Source organism: Sciurus vulgaris (genome assembly GCF_902686455.1).
Source record: "Sciurus vulgaris genome assembly, chromosome: 10".
NCBI classification, from domain to species: Eukaryota; Metazoa; Chordata; class Mammalia; order Rodentia; family Sciuridae; genus Sciurus; species Sciurus vulgaris.
Window position 1 is genome coordinate 46510290 of NC_136470.1, and position 23314 is coordinate 46533603.

Genomic DNA, 23314 nt, shown 5'->3' on the forward strand with positions numbered 1-23314 from the left:
AGCCATTAATTCAAATCCCCTCATTTTGCATATCCAAAATCTAAGGCTCAAGGGTTAAGATGTACTCAGGGTCACATGATGAATTATAATAGAGTTGCATCTCACTTGGAATTTGCAGTTCATAAAAATATTGTTTAGTCAAAATTGCCCCTAGAAAGTCCTTAAATTATACTTTATGCATAATATATATGTTTTCTGTGTCATAATTCTTATCCTCATTGTTTTGAGAACGTCAGATATGGATTGAGGAAATAAGAAACAAAATCTGCTAGCTATTCTTATTGTCTACTCAAACCACTGGCCTTTAAGATAAACATCTAGTCCAGTGATTGAGAAATGGAAAGGGACTTTATAAAAGTGTGCTTCTCTATGGAATCTCTCTTTGGGCTTCAGTATTAAGCCTCTTCAGTATTATAACCTCACTACGTGTCAATTGTTCACGCCTCTGAAGATTAGAGGGTTAAGTTCTAAAACTCAGAAGTTAAGTAAACCGATGAGACAACTTCACTCCGGAGCTTTAGTGTAGAGGAGGATGTATGTATAGGTACATCGAACTCCTGGTTCCCTCCTTAGCACTTTGTCAGCTACCATTCACCACCTGCGTATTAGGTAACAAGCTCTGAATATGACTTGGAAAATGGGGGGAAAAATTTACTAGCAATAGTTTCAGTTGCAATCTAGTTTGCTTATTTCCTGTTTTTCCTTTGTTCCATAAGTGATGAAGCCTGCTACATAAAAAGGTATAATTAAATGAAAGTGCTTTTGAGTTACATTCAGTTATTTTGATCGGCATCATCGGTAACTTTTTCTCTTTCATAAACATATGGCAAAGCAATGTGTAATGTTCCAGTGATTGTGATTTCAAATCTAAAGTAGTATTTGTTCATCTCTGGAACCTGAAACACACATCTGGTGGTTAAAGTTTGGGGAAGAAAAAAAAAGAGCACTTAGTGAATTCCCTTTATAATTCAAGATTGGGTGAAAATAGTGTATACAGGATTAAGCCACAAACATTTAAGTTGTTAGGCTGGCCTGCACTATTTTTTAAAAATGAACTAGGCTTCTGTTTCTCTACTGTAAGAAATAGAGACCATGCAGTAGTCTTAAAGACCTTTCTCTTGTTTTCTCATCTTGCAATTAGATCTAAACCATATCTAGTACATATCCTCCCATTGGAAAAAAATGATGTGAATGCTTCCTTATCTCTGTCACATATATGCTCAGAATTATTCCATTCTGTGCATGCTATCAGGTTCATTTTATAATGTGTTTTTGTTATTTTGAATTGTATTTTCTACCCTAAATTTCATTCTTTTTTTTCAAATTTTAGGATTTTTTTTCTAGCTCATAGTAGATAACACTTGTAAGAGAATTTGAAATAAAGATGTACTGTCCATTTTACAGTAATGTTCATCTGAACAAATACTTCGAAAAAATATGTTAGTTTTTGACTGTGGCAGTGTATTAATTAGTGTGCTGGGATTGCTATGAGAAAATACCCCAGACTGGGTGACCTAAGTAAAAGAAATTTATTCCTCACAGTTCTGGAGACTAGAGTCCAAGATCAAGGTATCAGCAAGTCTGGCTCCTCCTGAGGCCTCCCTCTGCCTCACAGATGGCTGGCTGCTTCTTGAGCATGTCCTCACATGGCCTTTTCCCTGTGAATGCATGCCTCTGGGGACTCTTCATCTTCTTATAAGGACACTACCAGTCATTTGGAGGACAGTCAAACCCTTATGATTTCATTTAACCTTCATTACCCCTTTAAAAACCTTGCCCTTAAATATAGTCATATTGTGGCTTAGAACTTTGGCATATGAATTTTAGGGAACACTCTTCAGTTAATAATAGGTAGTGATGACATTTGTTAAATATTATGAACTAGCTTCCCCTTGGGGGTAAAATAAAATCTCATGAAGGAAAGTGATAACGTTGTCATTTATATGCGATATTGTCATTTGAAATACAAATTATGTGAATCACTTATACAAGATGTGAGATATTATTTATAAAAATGAATGAGTAAATGATCATAAGATCACCATTAACTGTGTGTGTGTGTGTGTGTGTGTGTGTGTGTGTGTGTGTTGGAAGAGGCTATCTTAACTGACAAAGATTTTGCAAAGGAATACTCAGGCAGACTAGAATTGCCATTCAGCCAGATAGATTAGCAGTTCACTTCCACATATTGTTTGCCAGAACAAAGAAAGATCCAGAGTCTGAAACTGCTAGATGAGACTACTGCTCTGCTATTGTAATGAGAAATCTACAGATATGGTCTTTATTCTCTGAATGCATGGCTTCCAGATTTGAAACAAGCCTGAGTTTTATTTAAATATCTTCCATGTGCAGAGCCACAAAACTGAGGCACGTTAGCCCCAAACATACAAAAAGTAAAAAATGCTATAGTATGGGTGCACAAATACAAGTTAGAGTACCCTTGCCCCTTCATAGCTTACACCAGTTCTTTTCTGAACACCACTTTATATATTTGCAGTGTTTCCTGTCTGATGTTAATGCTGTAGATTAGTATTCCTAGATTTAGCAGATAAAAATATAAATCCATTTAAATTGGAATTCCAGATAAATGATGAGTATTTTTAATATATACAGATCTCATTTAATATTTGGGTCACACACAAAACATTCTTCATGGGATATATTATCCTAAAAAAAAAAAAAAAAAAAAGTTATTTATCTGAAACTCAAATTTAACTATGGGACCTGTATCTTCTCTGGCAACCCTACTTTAAAAGAATGAATCCTATCTCCTTGCAACTCCCTGCCCTCCAGAAGCTATCACCAACTTTGTAAATTTAATTTTCTGGTCTAAATTTGGTACTACTTTTAACCTCTGCCCTCAAACATGAAAACTGCAGGTTTCAGGCTCCCTTCCATTATGCTGTGGTGATATGTGGTAATAACCATCTGTGTTAAAACACTGAAGTTAGTTGTATCCAGCTTTTCCCCCACGCCAAACAAAATATTTGTATCTGTAAATCAATGTCCCATAATTCCGTTATGAAAGTACTAGTAGAACTTTAGGTTCCTAATAAGGAATCTCTAAACCTCTCAATCTCTAATCTCTGAACTCTGAGTGTTCACCTGTAAAATAAGGGAATCCAATTCAATCTGATGTTTCCCTCAAGGTTCTTTCTAACAATTTCATGGTTTGAGTCTTTGAAATGAGGGTTCCATTAATTCTCTCATTTGCCTTGTGAAACCTAAATTGTTCCCATTTCATGTGAATTCTTTTACTCTTAAAGTACGTACTGTTTAGATTACTAAATAAATAAATAGTGTTCAGACTATTCACTTATTAAGTTCAGCTTTACTCTGAATTCCTCAAGGGCCAAAAACACATTCTTACTTTCTTTCCACCCCTACTTTCCTTTACACCAGACTTCACACAGTGGGCGATCAGCTGCTATTATTGTGAAAATGCTGATGTTGAAACAATCCTCATTGCGGTGGGTTCTTACAGATGAAAATGATTTTGCCCTGAACTGAAGCCAACTCCGAGATTTGAGAGCAGCCTGGGAGCCACTCCTTGTTCTCTACCTCCATCTGGTGGCGTCAGGGTTGCCCGCATCCACTCATCCTGACGATTCAGAGCTGCAAAGATTTTAAAGATTGTAAATCAAATGGATGAATTGTTTTATTCTTGTCATTACAGTATAAAGGGATTTATAGAGTGTTTCAACAGATAAAATGTAATAAATGTTAATAAAAGTTAAGTATAACACAATGGCGGGCTTTAATACTTGAGCAGTATAGATTGAATTCCTGCCATTTAATCTCTTTTAAATATGTTCAAATGTTCACTTGAACACTGAAGAAAGAAAATATAAAGTAACCTACAGTGTTCGAAAAAGATTATCCTTCTCAGGTGCTCTGGTATAAAGAACATTTTTAAATAAATGTAATAGCCAATGAAAAAGAGAGAAAGGGAAAGGAAATAAAATTTTGGTAAACATGGGGTTGGTACAGAATGTCTCGGCTCTGTATTTAATGACTTGTCTTCAATTAAATTAGAGCTTTATCATCATTATTATTTATAAATGCAATACAATGCTTAATGAGTGTTCAATGATATTTAGTTTTAATGTTCTATAATCTGGAACTTTCTTCAAGTGGCATAATAGTGGACTTAATTGTGTGAATCTAAAGTAAAAATAAATTTCTCTAATGAATGAAATAAAATGCTTCTGAACTGTAACTTTTTCCCATTAAAACTGTTTTTTTAACTGAATAACAATTAAGGGAAAATATTTCTGACATTTTATTATTATTCTTTTTTTTTAATTTAAAACCCCAACATTACAATGAAGTATTTAGATCTTTCTAACAAAAGATATTTAATTGAAGCACCACCTTATTTCTTATTTCACTTGTGAACCAGCTAAAAAATCTTCAATTTGCTTTTCAGGGTGGGAAAATCCCTATAAGGTGGACAGCCCCAGAAGCTATCGCCTATAGAAAATTCTCCTCAGCAAGTGATGCATGGAGCTACGGCATTGTCATGTGGGAGGTCATGTCCTATGGAGAAAGACCTTACTGGGAAATGTCTAACCAAGATGTAAGTGCATGGAGACTTCAGTCATTTTGTGAATGTAAACACTTAAGCCTTAAGAGAGAAATACACCTTTTGTCCTCACTCAGATTAGCCCTATCTTCCTGCAAGTTTCTCAGTGTCAGAGCCTGGGTTGAGAAGTGAGGAAGCTTTTGCCTTCAGCTGATTGTGGACCCTGGCCTCAGCTGATGGGCTTTGCTCTGTGAGTACTGATCCATATCTTAATCATTGTTCTAATGAAGCAAGACCGTGCCAATGCACTGGCCTTGACCTACAAGTGAAACAAAAGAAAGAGTAATGGTTAATTTTCATTTTCTCCATAGGGCAATTCAATGTAAAAAGCACATAAATTTAGGCTAGATACTACTTTAGGAGAAAAAGAATGAACACTTTCAATGCATTATAGATACACCATCTAGTGAGGTTCTTTTGAGATAGATGGTCATTTTTTGTGCAATCTGTTTTGTTTCTGTTTTATCAATGACAAATACTTTGGTGGCTAATGACATAGAATAGGGCAATTCACACATTTAACCTCTATGACCTGTCCACAGTGACAGAAACAGTGATTGGAAGATGAAGGTATGCCAACAATGCCAATTAGTGCACTGTCAGAGCTGATAATATGTTTTCCTTACCACTTCCTCATCTCAGAATAGGCTTTGACTATTCACTTACCTTCCTCAAAGCATCTGATGGTTTCTGAGACAATGGTGAAGGGAAATCACCTCTAATGTGATTTTGAATGTTCATAAATGCAATGAAAGACTATGTAATCATAAACAATCCCTGAGCCACACAGAATACAACTATTGCAATATCTCATTCCATTTTTCCAGTTAATCACTTGAGCAATCCGCACAGACCTCCACACCCCACACTTAGATTCCTCCACCCTGACTTTCAAATTGTTCAAGTCTCTTAAGGACTTAATCACAGAGAAAGTTTATGTTCTTCTAATGTCGGACACAGACACAACTGGGCTTTTGGTTAGCTGGCCGCAGCTAATGATTCTCCCTACCATCTAACATTACTTTTGCAGCCAAGTCTTGCTTATTTCTGTGGGTGTATATGAACCCTATAGACAATGCCAAGTCCAGAAGCCTACACAGCAGCAGGTTTGAGGTCAAAACACTGCTCAGCCCTTGCTCTCCAAGGCACAACATCAAAACCCCAAGCAAGTGCCGCTGGGTCCTGTAGAACAACTGACCTCACACACAGAGTGCCATATCCAGCAACCTCTGCTCTACCTCTGACACTTAGGCATTTTAGAGCCAGATCACCTACCCAGAATCTACTGTTCTCCAGGAAATCTTATTTGAAGACCTCATTACTCTTCCCTGCCACTGGACCTTGTTTGGGGCAATTCCTGACCACCTTTCTAGTTCTTCCTAATGTAGTTCTCCAAGCAGAAATTTGTCCTTTCATAGTCGAAAGGAACTCAACATTTTGTGTTTGGCTCTGATTTGTTTTTATTGTTTGTTTGTTTTGTTTTTTAATCAGTTAAATAAAGTAACAGAAATCTTGAATTTAGTCACTACTCTGAACTCAAGCTATTGCTTGTCTATGCTTCCTGTTTTCATGTGACTAAAACAGGCCATTCAAGCAAATCTCTAAAATTAAGTCCCTTCTAAATGAGTTAGTCTTCATTGCATAGAAGATGCTGTACTTTAAGTACCTCCTTAACTAGTACCCTACTTGATCTTTGTCTTAACCAGTTTCCTGACAGACATAAAAAATTTTACAATTGCCTTAGAGGGCTTTAAACTTTACTAGTAATATACCCATATGAGTAAACAGTTCTTCACCATCCACAGATGACATGTAAATTTATTTGTACATTATATACAAATACTGCTATACCAACATATTCATTTAAAAACATTTATTAGGTGCTTTCTCTATTCTAGGAACTAGAGATACACAAGAGAATAAATGTCACACCTGGAAAGAATCATAAAGATTATTTTGTCCAATCTCATTGTTTTCTTGCTCATAAAACTGAAGCATAGAGAACCGACAAGATTTTCCTAAAGTCACATATCAAGGGATTTGTCTGCACACTTAGAAAATAATTCCAATACACTTCTAGAACAAGTCATGGCCAAGGAAAAGAGGGAATAATTGTGTCTTTCATGGTGGTTTGGTTTAGAGTTCACAGTAAGCCCTCACATAGAACTAGTGATTTCTCGCCCATGTGAAATTTACATTTTAGTGGGAGGCAGATAAGCTATTAACAAAATAAATAAGTAAAAGATATAATATGTGATGTGATAATCACTATTATGAAGGAGAAAAGGAGCAGAAGATACATGCTGAGGATTTCATTAAAATAAAATATGTATATTATAAAATATATTCCTGTCATCCATGTTCAGAAAAGTCAATACTTTTCATTCTTACTAGACATTCATAAATAGTTGTTCTATAATAGGAAGAGATAAATAAATATAAAGAGCACATTCATGTTTCTTGCTCCCTAATTTTTTTTTTCTTTTTTTTACCTCCTAAGGTATGTAGCAAGCCACCAATAAGTAACTATGGCAATGGTTATATGAACTATAATTCAACCACAAAAGTCACTTACCTTTCCAAAGTGCCTCTGTTTCGTGACCAATAAATACATTAAAGGGACGGGTCAGGGGCTGGGGTTATGGCTCAGTGGTAAAGCACTTGCCTCACATGCGTGGGGCACTGGGTTTGATCCTCAGCACCACAAAAGTGAATAAAATAAATGTATTGTGTCCATCTACAACTTAAAAAATATTTTTAAAAAAGGATCTGGGTCAGAAGATCTTAATGTCTCTTTTAAGAATAACACGCTCTGACTTTATAATTACTAAAGAAATCATCATCACCCTTTTCCCAGCAAAGGAATGATTTGAATTGTTCTTTCTTGAAGTTTAGGATTTTTCTGATCTCTGTAGAGATGCCAAGAATTAGATAGGATTCCCAGAGAGTGGAGCAGGTACAAGTGAAGATGCCAGACCACAAGATAGATATTTTAGGAGAGCGGCTTCTGTAGGAAATGGCCCAAATGTGCAGTTTTCAGCATAGACCACCTTGTAATTGCCTATGGTAGTATGGACTCTGTAGTCAGCCTCTCCCTGTCTGGATGTTGCCCAGCAATTTATCCAGCCATTCTGGCCATGGGTCTTGATGATCTGTGTCCATAATGACCATTTAGAGAATGATTTTGCCTATTAAGCTTCGCTTGGCCATAGAGACTCTATCTGGAACAGGAGAAGCTGTTGCAGCCAGGAATAGACTCCTGACATTAAGCCCGTTCTCATTCATTGAGGATTGCCAATGCTGTGGCAGAAGACTGAACTCTTTTTCTGCCCAGAGCCTGGTTGCTTTTCCATGCCCAGGTAGGGTCTAAGTTAATGTATTTTCATTGTCTTGGTGAGGGTTATCAAACAATACTCAAGCAAGAGAACAGGGAGAAAAGGCAGGTGTGAGTGTTGGAACGGGGAACCAAACCTTGAGGTCCTCAGATCAATACAAGACTAGAGGAAAACAGAAAAAGCTAAAATCTTTTATGTATCTCGTGAATACTTTTTGCTGCTACAGTAAAGAGAGTTGGAATTCTGTTTAGCTAAACATATTGAAAGTTAGCATATCTGTGACAGATCCTATAACCAGAATTTCAGTTTGGAAGCAAAAATAGCTTAATCAAAAATTTCCCAGCTGCTCTCAAAATACTGGCTCTTCCCTATTTGTCTGCCTTCTTCATTTATTTGGTCAAAGTATAGTCTTATGTTTGACTTAGTCCAGCCAAGATAAGATGCATTTTAAATAAGGAAAGTAATGAGACAGATTATAAAATTTCAACTATATATTATATATTATTATATATATTATATATTATAACTATTATATATTATTATATATTATATATAAAATATATAATATATTTTATTATATTTTGGTGAGTTTACCAAAGCTTTGGACCCAGATCAAATAGAATGTTACCATGCTTTGTGATTTTTAAGTGAGTTTAGGAAATTTCAGATAGTGTTTATGAAATAGTTTCTTCATTCTGCAGACTGTGATATATTTGATTACAATGAACAATTCTGAGTTTGCAGAATCTGCTTTAGTGAATAACATAATGAGTTTCCCCAAAGGTCAGTGGTATTGTATCTTAGAGAAAAGAAATGTGAAAAAGCAGAGTGCACAGAACTAGTCCTTAAAAGATGTAACAAAAAATAATACTGTGTGTCATCTCCTTAGCTATTGAGCAGCTACTTATTAAACATCTGCTGGTCAATAAACCAGGTGTACCCGTGGGATAGGATGGGGAGTGAGGAAATGTAAGTCCCCTTTATGTTAAGTAAAATAAGCCAGGCACAGAAAGACGAATACTGAAATGTTCTCACTCACATGTGGAAGCTGAAAAACTTGAATTCACAGAAGTGGAGAGTAGAACAGTAGTCATCAGAGTACAGAAGGGGAAGTAAGAAAGCATAAAGGATGATCTAATAACAATTAGATAGGAGGAGTAAGTTCTGTATTCTTTATAGCATTGTATGATACTTATAATCTACAACAAATTGCTAAATACTTACAATATTAAGAACTACAAAAGAGGATTTTAAAGGTTCCCAACAGAGAAATGACAAATGTTTATGGAAATGAAAATTCTAATTACCTGTTTGATCATCAGGCGTTGTATACAAGTATGGAATTTTCACACTATACCCCATAAATATGTACACTTAAAAAAAGATAAAAGGGCCAGGTGTGATGACACATGCCGGTAACTCCAGCTACTCGAAAGGTTGAGACAGGAGAGTAGCAAATTCAAGGCCAGCCTGGGTAACTTAGTGAGACCCTATCTTAATTAAAAATAAAAACAGCTGAGGGTATAGCTTAGTGGTGGAGTACTTTCAATCATCAGTACTGAAAAAAAAAAAAAAAAAAAAAAAGTAAACCTAGCCTTTTGCTCAAAGAACTCATTATTCAGGTAAGGAGATTAGGTTCTAGTATTTGTAAGTCCTGTCCCCCCCACCAACTAAAGTGACACTTATTAAGGGTAGAGGCTTTGCTTTCTTTCTTTTTTTTTTTTTCTTTTTGTTTTTTTGATAAGAAAAATATTGTGTGAGTACAGCACAGTTATTTTTTAAATATATGCGAAGAAATCATGAAAACTATTATTCAACATTCTTTTGAGTATAAGTAATGGGAACCCAACCTGAACTAACTTAAGCAAAAAAAAAAAAAATTTCACCATGAAACTAAAAAGATAATTTAGCATGCTGGGTCCAAGGGACCATGCACTATTATTAAAGGTTCCTTATGTTCTTTGACCTCATTCTCTCCTATTGCTAAGTTCTTTGCTGTTTTCCTTATACTCTAGGACTAACTATTCCAGTTTAACAACCCCAGCACAGTGAGATCTCTCTGTACAAATTTATACATACCAATCCCAGAGGAGACCCTGACCGCCTTTGTTAGGCCCCTGCCCAACCCTCAACAAAAATTGTCAGGGAGCTGGGCATGGTGGCACAGGCCTGTAACCCCAGTGGCTCAGGAGATTGAGACAGGAGGATTGTGAGTTCAAAACCAACTTCAGCAAAAGCGAGGCACTAAGCAATTCAGTGAGACCCTGTCTCTAAATAAAATATAAAATAGGACTAGGGATATGGCTCAGTGGTCAAGTGCCCCTGAGTTCAATCCCCAGTACCTTAAAAAAAAAGAAAAAGAAAAAACCCTGTCAGGGATACAGATTCTGTGATTGTCCCAGCTAGGTCTACTTGCCACTGTATGTTCAGAGGTAGGTAGAACATTGTGATTGGCAATTTCCCCATAATCACATCAAATGAGGGAAGAATTCCCAAGTGCTGCTAGAAGTGTATTACTTTTTCCTTTATTGGTATACATCTTCTTTTTCTTTCATTTATTTGTTTATTTTTGTATGTGGATTAAACCCAAGGGTGCTGTACTACTGAGATACCTCCTCAGCCCTTTTAATTTTTAATTTTATTTATTTTATGTCATTAAGTTGCTGAGGCTGGCCTCGAACTTGCAATACTCCTGCTTCAGGCTCCCTAGTCACTGGGATTACAGACATGGACCACCACAGCTAGCTGTATACATAATTTTCAAGAGAAACTTTCTTTATTACAAATATCAACTGGAACCAAAATATTAACATTATTCATTACTATATTCTAATGAGAGCCGTAGGTTATACTGGAAAGGCCAGTAGGGTTACACTTCTCTCCACCTCAGAACTATTGACATGTTGGACCAGACAGTTCTTTGCTGTGGGGGTTGTCCTGTGCATTATAGGATAGTTAGTAGGATACCCAACCTCTCCATGCCAGATATCAGTAGCACTTCATCAGTTGTGACAAAAAAAAAAAATGTCCCTAGGTATTGCCCTGACAGCAATGAGGGAGAGAACCCTAGATAAGAGCTACTGGTATATAACTAGAAAGATCTGGGTTCAAATGCCAGCTCCATAATTCATTGACCATGTAATTTGTGGCAAGTGGTTTAAGGTTTCTGGAATACTCTTTACTGTGGTTCTAAATATTCAGCTGCCAAATTTGAAAGAAGAAGAGGTAATGTATTATGGCACCCTGATACATAGATGTTGTTTAATTAGTCAGTGGTAACAACACCTTGAATTTTCAAGTACTTTATATCATTAGTTCATTTGATATTCCAGATAATTCTCTGAGGTAAATTATTGCTCCTATTTCTAAGATTACTGAGGTTTAGTCTTGATAACACCAAGGAGCTGGTGAGTGGTGAAAATGAAGTTCCAGCCATTGCTTATCAAAAGTCATGCTTTTGTCCATTAAGCTATACTATAGAAGTCCAGTTTTCAAGAGTGTGCACACCCCAAAAGTTTACACAATGAGACGAAACCATCTCTCAATATGTATGTCAGTCTATCACAAGAGAAGTATTTCTATTGTTTCCTATTAGCAAAAGAATGTTTAGAAATATAAATCCTTTGGGCAGAATTTGTGTCTTGATGTCAAAAATTTATGGAATGTACCATCTTGTTATTGTATTTCTTTGAAATATTAAAGCAAATTTTTAATATTGACACATTTAGTCCATTAACAGAAATATATCACAGGCACACTGTAAGCACATGACTGCTTTCTGCTTTCTAAATGATGAAGTTTATTTTTCCTTTCTTTATAAGGTATTTCAGGATAATGTTTTATAGTTTTTTCCAACTGCATTATAAATAATGGTTACTTACTGCGTAATGGAAGTACACGTATGCTGGAGCTACAGAAACCCTGAAGAAGACAGGCATCACGGGCACTGTGGCTCTTCCCTCCAACACTTATCCTGTGGAATGTGCTTAAGGGAAGAGATGGAAGCAAAACATGAACAGCAGGCAACATTAAATAACCAAATCCCCACAGAGCCAAGACACAGGGAAAATACTAGCACCACTTAAGTGAGAGGCAGCTTAGCTTGAGCTAATGATATGAGTGCAAGACTGGAGTCTTGGGTTTTGTTTTGTTTTGTTTTGTTTTGTTTCCCTGACATGATGCTGTTAAAAAAAAAAAAAAATTGCCTTGAAGCAGTTTGAAACTCAAGTGCCTCCTGGGTGTGGTATCACTTAGGCATATGCTGCTAAGCTAGTTCGGTTTCCCAAAAACATATGAGGGAGCATCTCATTTGAGGCTTACTAGGAAGCATAACGCTACCTCAGTGTTTTGCTTTCATTTTTTTTCTCCTTGCATTTTAAAAGCCTTTATATAATAATGAGTTTTGCTTCAGGTTGCTTTCTGAAGCTTACCTGAGAGGGGAAAAAATTGAAATTTATCTTTAGGGTTTTATTTTTACAAGTATGTGGCTGGAAACAATCTTTTGACCTCATCTGAGTTGATTCCTTTCTTCAAATTATAAGAAGAAAGAAAATAACCTTTCCCCATATTTCCCGTTTGTCCTTATAATTCTATAACCTTTCTCCATTATGGGTCAGTACTTCAGCCTAGAATGCTGGATATGGAGAATCCACTTACCTAGAAATGCAGCATGATTTTATGACTCAGAGAGTCCAGTCATTTCCAATTTTTGTCTCTGATTAGATTTTCAAAACCCGACTTTATTATGTAATGGTCCTTGTGTAATGATCTGTGTAAGATACAGTAAATTGCTAAAAACCTATTCCTATTATTTCAACCTTCCATATTATAGAAAGAATTTTTGTCTTTATTTGAATATGTATTTTACTGATGCAATTTTCAAAATGGCCTTCCTCTTCTCAATTTTTCAGTAATTCCTACTATTGGTATATTTGCAATAGAAGTCTTTTAATTAAATAAATGCTGATTATACTAGCATGATGTATGTCAGTTACTAAGGCAAGAGTAATGGAGAATATTAAAAGATGTGATCAATCACCATTGTAAATAATTCAAATAGTAAATTTCCAAGTACAGGAAACCAGTAACCAATATGCTACTACCACAGAGTAATTTTCAAAAGAAAGCTTTTGTTAACCAAATGACCACAACACTAGAAAATGTATACATTTCAGCAATATTTTCATAATAAATTACCTATAGCTTCAATTTCTATTTGGAATAAATATATCTACTATCTTTAGCTTTTATGATTCTTATTTAATTTTGTTCTCTCTGGAGCATTTACAAAGAGGGCATTTTAAAACTACCTTTTCATTTGTACTTGCAAACTTTTTCCATAGCTATTCAATATTTTTAGTGGACCCAGGAAACGCATTATTTAGAGTTAGCTAATGTCTTCATAAAAGCAAAATGATGCACCAGTGAAGAAATGTTTGTTTTTCCCCAGAGAATACTTAAGAAAATGCCTTGAGTTTTAAGAACATTGACTCCTTAAAGAAAAATCGTTTCATAAATGTTAATTGGGAATGTGCCATTATATTTCCAAAAGGCATAATTTGTTGTAGAAGAACTGGCAAAGTAAGCTATTATCATGGTGCCTAGAATCTTCCTAGTTTTAGTTTACAGGGATACATGCTAGCCCCATCTGGATTTTTGTTTCCCTACAGAGATTCATTTGAGCACTAGGAGCTCTGTGGGGAGAAAAGAAAAAAAAAAAAAATCTTTTCAATGAGTAAGGCTGAATCCTGCATTAAATTTACAGAAACTTCAGCTTTAGAGGTATTACCAAAGTTCTTGCTGAGGATCTTTGATTTCAATGACTCTAGAAACAGTATTTTGAGGTGAAAAGTACAACTGCAGGCAAAGTCCAGTCCTTTTTCTCTTTATTAATGAGGTGACAGAAACTCTCTCAAGACCTAGCTTGTTAGTGACAGCATGGGACTTCAATGCAGTTCAGGCAGCTCCTTGGCTAATGCTCTTAGAAATGGAAGTTAGAAGGTGTTAGTTCTCTCAGTTTCAAGAAGCGTGACTTTCAAACTGTTAGGGATAAAGATTTTCCAAATGATAAATCATGTCACCCACAACCTTCAACCTGTGGCAGCCCTACTTCCTTGTATTCTTCCCTGTTTTGTCCTCTCATTCAACAGCATGGGTGACCCAATAAGGGACAGGCAGTCTTTATTTTGCAAAGGTCCATGGCATCCTATTGTGACTTCCAATAAAAAGGGTTTGTGAATTAAGTGTCAGGTTTTAGGAAGGCTTTTATCCTAAAGTTACAAAGGAAATCTTAGGTCAAATAACAAGTTATAAATTAGCCTCTGAAAACGTATTTTCTTTCTGTATCTTATTCTTATATTACTCTATCCTCTTTTTCAGTACACTGAGTTCATTTAAGTCTTGATTGCTTTTAAATGAATTTTAAATTCTGTCTGTTGATAAATGTTGAATGAGAAAGTGAATATAAGCTTTCTATAAATGTTACTTGTAACCATGTATAATTTTCCTTCTTTCCTTTCTTTACTCCTTCCTTTCTTCCTTCTTCCCTAACACCCCTCCCTCCCTCCTTCTCTCTCTTTCCCTCTTGTCCCATGTAGACACACCTCTATGTTACACACCAGAAGATACACTTTTGTTGTTATTATATAATAAATCTAAAGACCCTAATCTATGTAAGTAATCATTCTCACAAAAAGCACATACTGGAACCCTCTGTTTCACTACCGCCTTCTACATGAAACTAGTTTCTCCACATAGCTATGATGAATATTTAGAGGGAAGATAAAAACATCATTTCACATTCCATTTACTAGTATAAATGTCAGCCCTTGCTAAATTTTTGAGACAGTTTCTTTTAAAAGAATATATAAATAACTGAACTGAATAGAATTTTTTTGGAGATGTTTAGTAGTCATAAAAATGTGATATCCTGAACAGCCCAAGCAGTCCTGTTCAATGGTATAGTTCAGGAATATCTCAGCATCTTAATATTGACTGTCTCATCTTCATTTGCCTGGTTTAATAAAAGTTGCACATTGCCTGCTTTGATTCAGAAACTATCAACACAATTGGAAAACTCATCAGATTCTGCAAGAGCAGAGCAGTCTGCTACGTGCCCCAGCTGAGCCTTATGTTGATTCTAGGCTGTTAAAAATTGCAGTGTCGATGACAAGGAACCAGTATGGTCTATTTAGAACAACCAACCAGGTTTCAGATAATAATTTCTGACAGAATCTAATTCCTTCTAGCTCTGCATAGAAATTATCATTGCAGTCACTTTTTTATATTTTTCACTTTATTTTAATTTTTTCTTACATTTTTAAATAAGGGTATAACCTTATATATCTCCTCTCCCAAAAGACGACAGCCTATGAATATCATAAAACCCAACTGTAGCAAAATTTTCCCTAGTTAATTATCACCCCTTCATTTCCTAAAACAACAAAGCTCAATTAGTCTTTTAGACAGAAACACCCCATATGCTGCTCCCTGTCATTCCTTAATTAAGGAATCAGAAAGTACCTATAGAGCAAAACTTTCCACAAAAGAAATGTGTATGACAATAAAGGTTAATTTAGATGTTCTCAAGCTACTCCTAAAATACAGCTCTCATCACTTGTGACAAGTGAACTCCATTGTTTGACTTGACGAGGCATTGAACTCCATGATCCCAGGAACATGTGGGAAAAAGAACCTCTAGAACTTTAGTTTACCCAGCCAAGAGACTACAAGTGTTTTGTAATGGCCAAAGCAAAGGATCGAATGGGACAAGTTGCAGCCAGAGGTGAGGACTGAAAGCCAGGATCATGGTGAGCAGCTTTGCTGATGTGGAGGAGCATGATCACAGTCCACACCACTCCCCCCTCCTCCAGCCACCAGTAGGATTACTTTCACTACACTGTAGTTGATGACAGCAGAAGGAAAGAGAGTAAAGGAGACCAGAAGAAGTTGCCCTGATCAAAAGGGGAAATAAGTCATATGGAAAGAAGATTTTTTTAAATGGAGCGTACTTTAAATATATGAAGGTGATAGAATCAGAATGACTTAAGTGAATTTTGAGCAACAGGGAAGGCTGAGACCCAAATGTCTCCCTGGTCACTGACTGGAGAGAAGAATAGTGGTACTCTTGCAAAGGACACAAATCCAAAAGGAGAAACAGGTTTAGTTTTGCACAAGATAATCCAAGGTCCCTTTATGAAGTGATATCTCCTACAGGTAACCAATATGGAAATCTGGAGAGGGAGCTGAGCCAGAGCTACAGATATGAAATCATGAGTAGAGGATTAATAGTGAAAGCCTAGAGAATATGACAGCACAGGAAAGAGGGCTCAAGATCTCATGGGGTGGGGTGAGTTAGGGGTGCAGCTTAAGACCTAGGAGAGACCTTCTCTACCTCTTCTGATTCAAAAGACTAATGTTGTGACAACCATAGTTTATTCTTTAGAGAATTATTTGCTATGTGATATTCATATAGTATGCTAATCAGTTTGAACTTCACCTTTCTTCCCTATAAAATGTATACAATCATACTTATACAGTAAGTATTTTAAGACCCAAATAAGGTACAAACTGTGTCAAAACACAGAACATGGCACATAATAAACTCTCAAAGTTATAGATGCTGCCACTGTTTTCTAGATCACATCTCCTCTCTTCAACCCACCCACTTTATTCTTCCAGCTTCCTTTAAGACTCAGCTCACCTCCTTGAGAAGTCCTCCTGAGCTGTTAGCACCTAGGGCTCCCATAACACTCTTTTCTATGTGCCATTTGCCATATTCATAATCTTTGGTCTCCTTCACTACATTATATATCTCCTAAAGATAAAGATATACCTTACTTATTATGTTATCCCTTATGTGTAGCATGGCCAACCATTTTAAGTGATTAATATATATTTATTTGGATAAATAAATTAAAAATCCATTAGAAAGATTTTTTAAGCAATTGTGTGGTTTGCATTTTTAAGTCTCTTTTTACCCTTGAAGCTGGAGTTTTTAGGTATGTGAACTTTAGGTAAGTTCAACTTCTATATGATTAGGTTCCTTGTCCTTAAAATGAGGATAACAATTGTACCTATCCCATAGGTTTATTATAAAGTTTAAAAGAATTAATACAGGTAGATTATTTAGAACTAGCACTTTGGAATTATTCTAAAGTTCCTCAAGATATCTTCCCTTTGTGTTTGACACTGATCTTGAGGCAGAGTTCAAGACACATTTCATAAGGTCAAAAGTTAAAACATAAATCCAAAGATAAGCAAGAAAAAATGTCATGGGTGCCTGTTCTTCCCACTGCTCCACAGACAGGCAAGCTGGAATTAGACCCCCTGCTGGACACATTCATGGTAAAGCTTCAGGCAAGAGACTTCACCCTCTTATCCCTCCTCAGAGAGAGAAAGCATGAGAACAGCTTTGTCAAGGGGGATGAACAACCCACTTAAGGCCAAGTAATCTGGATTTGGTTGTCAGCTGTGTATAGGAGTTATTTGTGAGAGTTTTCTTCCCAGCAATGGGGCCAGAGAAAAATAACAACTCCTCTGGACAGGTGGAAAGGGATGGTAGTCAAGAGCTGTTTGTGTGAAGTTCCTCTTTTTTAGGGAAGAGCAAGCCCCAATGTGTTAGTTTTTCATCACTATGACCAAAAAACCCAACAAGAACAATTTACAGGAGGAAAAGCTTATTCAGGTTCATGGTTTCAGAGGTTTAGTTCATGGTTGACCAGTTCATCACTCTGGGCCCAAGGAGAGGAGGAACACCATGGTGGAAGAGCATGGCAGAGGAAAGCTGCTCAGGTCACGGTAGCTGGGGAAAGAAAGAAAAAGGGAAGGGACCACAGAGAAGATGAAGCCTTCCAGGGCACACCCCCATTGACCCTCTTATTCCAGTCTACAGTTACCACCCAGTTTGTCCATTCAAACTAGGATGGACTGTTTAAGTTACAGCTCTCATAATCCAATCATTTCACTTCTGAAAACTCCTGCATAAACACAGGAGCTTTTGGCGAACACTGCATATCCAAATCTTACCATCCCATTCTTCCTGGCTTGTCCAAGCAAACCAGAGTAAGTTCATTAGAAGAACACTTTTGGATAGTGCTGTTTAATTTGCCTTACTTTTAAAATTAATATTTCTTTAAGATGTGACTTCAGATGTTATCATGCTTGTGCTTTGAATCCATTTTGGCTAACCTGATATTCCAAGTTTATAAAAAAAAATCGTCTTTATCAAGACAATTCCAAAAAGTTCTTCTAATAGCTTTTGCTTAGGACAATAGCATTTATCGCTGTACTAAATGATGAGGAAACAAGTGCATGTAGCCTTAGAGGAAAAGCAAATTAAGCAATAGCAATACAAAATAATAGCTACGGTAATAGAAATTTACATAAGATTCAGAAGCTTTCAGAACTGACTTCTTAGTTGAATATGACATTTTACAGACTATGAAGTAAATATGTTTTTGATTTACCCAGAATATTAAACTTAGTATTCAAATAAAATCCTTGAAGTTCACATAACATAATCTATGACGAAAGATAACATGGTAATCAATGTTCAGATTAAGTTAAGCGATACAAAATTAGAGCAAAAGATGTTGCATCATGTAAGTGGAAAAACATCTCTGGGAAATGGCCAGAGGAGAAATTTTAAAGTTAAAAGGAACTAAGTTCAAATTCGAGTTCCGCCAAATCCTTTGTGAACTGAGGCAAGTTTCCTAACACTCTGAGTCTAAATTTTATGATTTACAAAATAGGGATAATAATAATAACCACTACATTGAGTAATTTTAAGCAGTAAATAAAAAAATATGAAGGACTTAGCACATGGGAAATATTCAAGGGTAGGTATCATTTTCTCATAATATAACCTCACTTGCCACCTATTTTACTCCCTGCACTTATAATTAGGAAACTGGGGCAAATTGACTATCAATCTCTGCTAGGGTGGGAATTCAAGGTTATTCTCTAATGTAATTCCATACTATTTTTCTTAATTACTTTTCTTAAGCTACCCACAGTAATTATGATATATTAAAATCATTTTTTACACTCCTGTTTTACTAAAATTTGTAATAAAGTATCTTAAAATTCAAACCTACTTGACAGCAAAAGTAGCCGGTAAACAGTTCAGAAAAAAAATCTTGTTTAATAATAGAACATAAAATTAATAGAAAAATATAAATATCCTTACATTTTAAAGGATTGTGGTCACAAAGACCCTGATGGGGACTATAAGAAATTCCCTGATACTAAAAAGGTTAAGTGGTTCCTGACTTATATTATTGTCTTTTTCTTTATAAACTACCTATAAGTTCAGAATAATTCAGGGCCATAACAAATGATACCAATTAAAAAATAAAAGTGGAATGTCAGTAATTTTTTATTCCAGAAAATGTGTAGATGGTGCTGCAATAGGATTCTTCTGTTAAAGATATTAACATTTACATTTTTACATTTTGGATGTTGGGTTGGGATGTTGGGATAGGGTGAAGAAACCCTTTCTTTTGTCTTTTATTTTTCTTCAGAGATGATATATGAATGAAGGTTCACATGAATGCATTTGAACATTTTACTAAAAACTAAGCAACATGAATTCAGGATCAATTTTATTGCATTTTTAGGAAATTCCCAGGTAGGTCATACATTAAACAGATTAGTGTCCACCCTGATCTTGTGTAACTTCCTAAAAACCAAAACTTGTTGCCATCTTATGGTGAGATTGAACTGTCCTTGTCTTTAAGTATTAGTTTGATCCTCAGTTTTTCTGTCACCAGATGAGGTTAGAGGAGGTCCCCAGAAGAAAAAGGGGACCTCAAATCAACCCTCACAGGCTCTTATCCCACAGAAGCAAATTTGGGGATATAGCAGAAGACACAAGCAAAGTTTTTATTTAATAAAGCAAAGAAATTTATTCAGGAAAGCAACAATAGTGCAGGATGCAGCACTCAAAGGGAGAGGGGTGTGGATGCTGGAGGGATGTGTTTTGGGGCCTCAGGCTTCCATTAAGGGAAATGCTGAGCAGGAAAGGTAAGTGGGATGTGTCAGCTTAATGAGCTGGATTCTTTTGATGGTGGAGAGCAGAGCAGTCATGGTGGTCTGGTTGTCCTCAGAATCTTCAGCTTGGCTTTATCTAGTTAGTAATAGCACTTGCACTGTGGAACCATATCATGGGTTTTTAACTCTCTTTCTCTCTCTCTCTCAGGTTCCTTTAATCAGACCATTTTGTACTCTAACAAGGTATATAGGCACTAATTAACTGGACTCACTGTGCTCTAAGATTTAAGATCTTTTAAGAATTCAGGCATATAGAAAAACAGGCCTAGGCAGGTGAAAGTGAAGGGGTTCACAGGGTTCTTAGATTTAAATCTATAGTCCCTCTTTCCTTTCATCTTTGTCTTCTTTCCACCTGTCCTTATTTCCTCTTTTCTACCTCATTCCCACCTCAAAAATAGGGTGCAGAAACCCTTTCTTTTGTCTTTTATTTTTATCCAGAGATGATATAAGAATGAAGGTTCACATAAATGCATTCGAACATTTTACTAAAAACAAAGCAACATGAATTCAGGATCAATTTTATTGCAATTTCTAGGAAATTTCCAGGTGGGTCATACATTAAACAGATTAGTGTCCACCCTGATCTTGTGTGACTTCCTAAATACCAAAACTTGTCATCTTATTGTTACTCTTAACTTTGCTTTCTTATACAGATTCTTTTCCCTAGAGCTGCTGTTCCATAGAAGGTAGTTAGTTAATTTAAATTTTTCTGAATTAAAAATAGGTCAAATTAAAATTTCAGCTCTTCAGTTCTTGTAGCTCTGTTTCAAGTACTCAATGGTTACACATGACCGGTTGCTACCAACCATACAGAGAGAAGATCTGCATCATCACAGAAATTCTGTCACATACTGGGTCTGAATGCTCCTACTGATGGGTAACTGGCCATTGGCAGCATTTCAAGGATTAAACAACCTTAGAAGTCATGGAAGGATGACTTCATTGTCAGCTCAGTGTCAGACTTAAGAGAAAGCTAGAAGTGAAAAAAATCAAGGACATGATAAAGAAGGAATAACAGAAAAGAAAATACATTGATATTATACAAAGGATAAAAACAATTCAGGAAATCATGCTTTAGCAGAATTTTACTTAAATTTTATCTGAAATGATCATCACATGTAGTTTGCATTAGTTTGCACAAATTCATGAATTGCACACTGACCTTTTCATGTTCCAGCTAAATCACACAAAAATGCTTTCTTAAGGTTGTGGTGAACTCTAACTATCTTAAGTACACCAGTAGCACAGCATGTTTAAAAACTGTTTTCTCTAGTAGGAGTTAGCAGCTGCAGTGGAGCTATTTGCAGCTCTTGTTCAGAACTTTGGTATTTATCCTGTGTATTCACAAGCAGCTTCTGTGCTTACCAATATTTTGGCTCCTGTTGCTTACATATAAAGTAATTGTTACTGAGCATATGTAGAATTATCCCCAAAAAGTAAGAGAATAATCTGTTTGCCTTTAGGTCATTCTGTCCATTGAAGAAGGTTACCGACTTCCAGCTCCTATGGGCTGCCCAGCATCTCTACACCAACTGATGCTCCATTGCTGGCAGAAGGAGAGAAATCACAGACCAAAATTTACTGACATTGTCAGCTTCCTTGACAAACTGATCCGCAACCCCAGTGCCCTTCACACCCTGGTGGAGGACATCCTTGTGTAAGTTGCATAATGCTGGGTGTTTTTATTCCCCTTGACAATTATCATTTCTTTTAGGCTACAGACAAGAATAGCAGGTAGAGGGAAAAGAGTTTGCCCTGGTAACTATCTAGTTGTTGGCTTTGTATAAAGTATATTTTATTTTTATCAGTTAAACAGACAAATTATTGACATTAAGGAAAACTATGGAAAAAAATCTTCCCCTTCTCTTTTGTATCTTATCTTTATGAATTACTTGGTTCATAATTTTTCCATGTGGGCCTTTGATATTTATCTATCTTTATGGATCCTTCTTTACCTTTATGAGTAGAACTTATGGGTGTGCGGCCCCTGTAATTTTCCTGATGATTCTGTGTTCTGTCCCTCTATCCAAAATGGCAGGCAAGATGGGTAATTTGTGAATCAGCCAGCAGCAAGGATATGATCACAGCTGTTGTTACCTTCCAATCCTAAGACAAGAAAATAAAGGCACTCATACACCATTTTGTAAAAGTCAGTAGAGTTGAGAAGATCTAGTCACCTCTCTCTGAAAAGCAATTATAAGAAGGAGAAAAGTCAAAGGAAAAAAGACTGTCATCTATGTCTGAAAATATTACATTTAAAATATCATTAAGTTGGAAATGTATTTCTTCTTTTAGGAGAAATTAGACTTAGAAATAACTAGAGAATTTCCCAAGTTCATTTTTTCTGACTCAGGGGATAGCCAAGAGGATATGAAGATGTTCAACTTTAGGTCATAGGTTCAAGTCGGTGTAGTGCTTTAGTGACAATAGGGCCAGGCCCTTCAAGGACTATTTGAAACAGACTTCAGTTCACAGCGAGCTTATAAGAGTTCACCTCTAAATCATTAATTGGCGGTCTCAGTAAAGTGAAGCCAAGCATGAAATAGCTACAGATTAAACTATTACTCTAGCCCGTCTTCCCTAAAGCAGTCCAACAGAGGAAGCAGTAAAGGAGTGAGGGGCGGGGAGGAAGGTATTTTGGGAGTCTATCATTAAAGCAGTGGACAGCAATTGAAGGATTTTTTTAAAGCACAAGAAATGATATGATCACATTTGCATTTCTGAAAGACCACCATAGGGCTGATTTCCATTGTGGTTGCAAAACAAGGAACAAGACTAAAAACAGAGATGACTGTATGTTTTCAATAATCCAAGATAGAAGAGATTAGGACCTAACTTATGAAACAGGCATAAATTTGGGGTCAGGAGATAAGAGAATTTATTTACTATTAGGCAAGCAAACCAATATGACCTGGTCACTGATTGAATATGGAGGGAGGAAGAGAGAAAAGAATCAAGTACCTTTAACAGGCTTCTTTATTAGACAAGCTGATGGATGGTACAATCACTAAGAGAGAAAGAAGGATAAATTTTGGAGTAGAAATGAGATCATTTTCAGCATGCTGAGTCAGACATGCCTGTGAGACATCTAAGTGGAGATATCCAATAGGTAGTTAAATTTATAGGTTGGATCTCAGGTAAAAAGATCTGAACTGGAGACATAGATTTGAAGATCATTAGTATGTAGATTGTATCTTAAGCTGTAAGTGTAGGTCAGAAAATCAATGAAGAATATGAAGGATTCAAATAAACAAGAAAAGAAGGCCACCCTCTAAAACACAAAGATTAAGATAAGAACTGGAAAAGTGTACCCGAGGAAACTGAGAAAGAAGAGCCAAATGAG

At 36.1% G+C, this 23314-nt stretch overlaps 2 protein-coding genes across 10 annotated transcripts in view; one reads left to right on the forward strand and one right to left on the reverse strand.

Moving 5' to 3' along the window:
- Positions 1–23314, forward strand: part of EPHA6 (EPH receptor A6) — an 889912-nt gene that overhangs the window by 846357 nt on the left and 20241 nt on the right. For all 3 annotated transcript variants that reach the window (XM_079100537.1, XM_079100534.1, XM_079100535.1), the window contains 2 exons: positions 4430–4579; positions 21435–21628. In XM_079100537.1, coding sequence (XP_078956663.1) covers positions 4430–4579; positions 21435–21628 — 344 coding nt within the window. The remainder of the gene's footprint in view (positions 1–4429; positions 4580–21434; positions 21629–23314) is intronic.
- Positions 3312–23314, reverse strand: part of LOC306637786 (uncharacterized protein) — a gene marked incomplete at its 5' end in the record, with an annotated part of 46037 nt that continues 26034 nt past the window's right edge. For 3 of the 7 annotated variants that reach the window (XR_013757257.1, XR_013757258.1, XR_013757259.1), the window contains 4 exons: positions 3312–3615; positions 4730–4844; positions 11802–11905; positions 21927–22077. Coding sequence is in view for 1 of the 7 variants with exons in the window: in XM_079100584.1 (XP_078956710.1) it covers positions 20888–20944 (57 nt within the window). Of the gene's footprint in view, positions 3616–4729; positions 4845–11801; positions 11906–12617; positions 12689–19862; positions 21518–21926; positions 22078–23314 lie in introns of those variants that run through there. The other 4 variants (XR_013757261.1, XR_013757262.1, XR_013757260.1 and 1 more) reach the window with 3 other exon arrangements.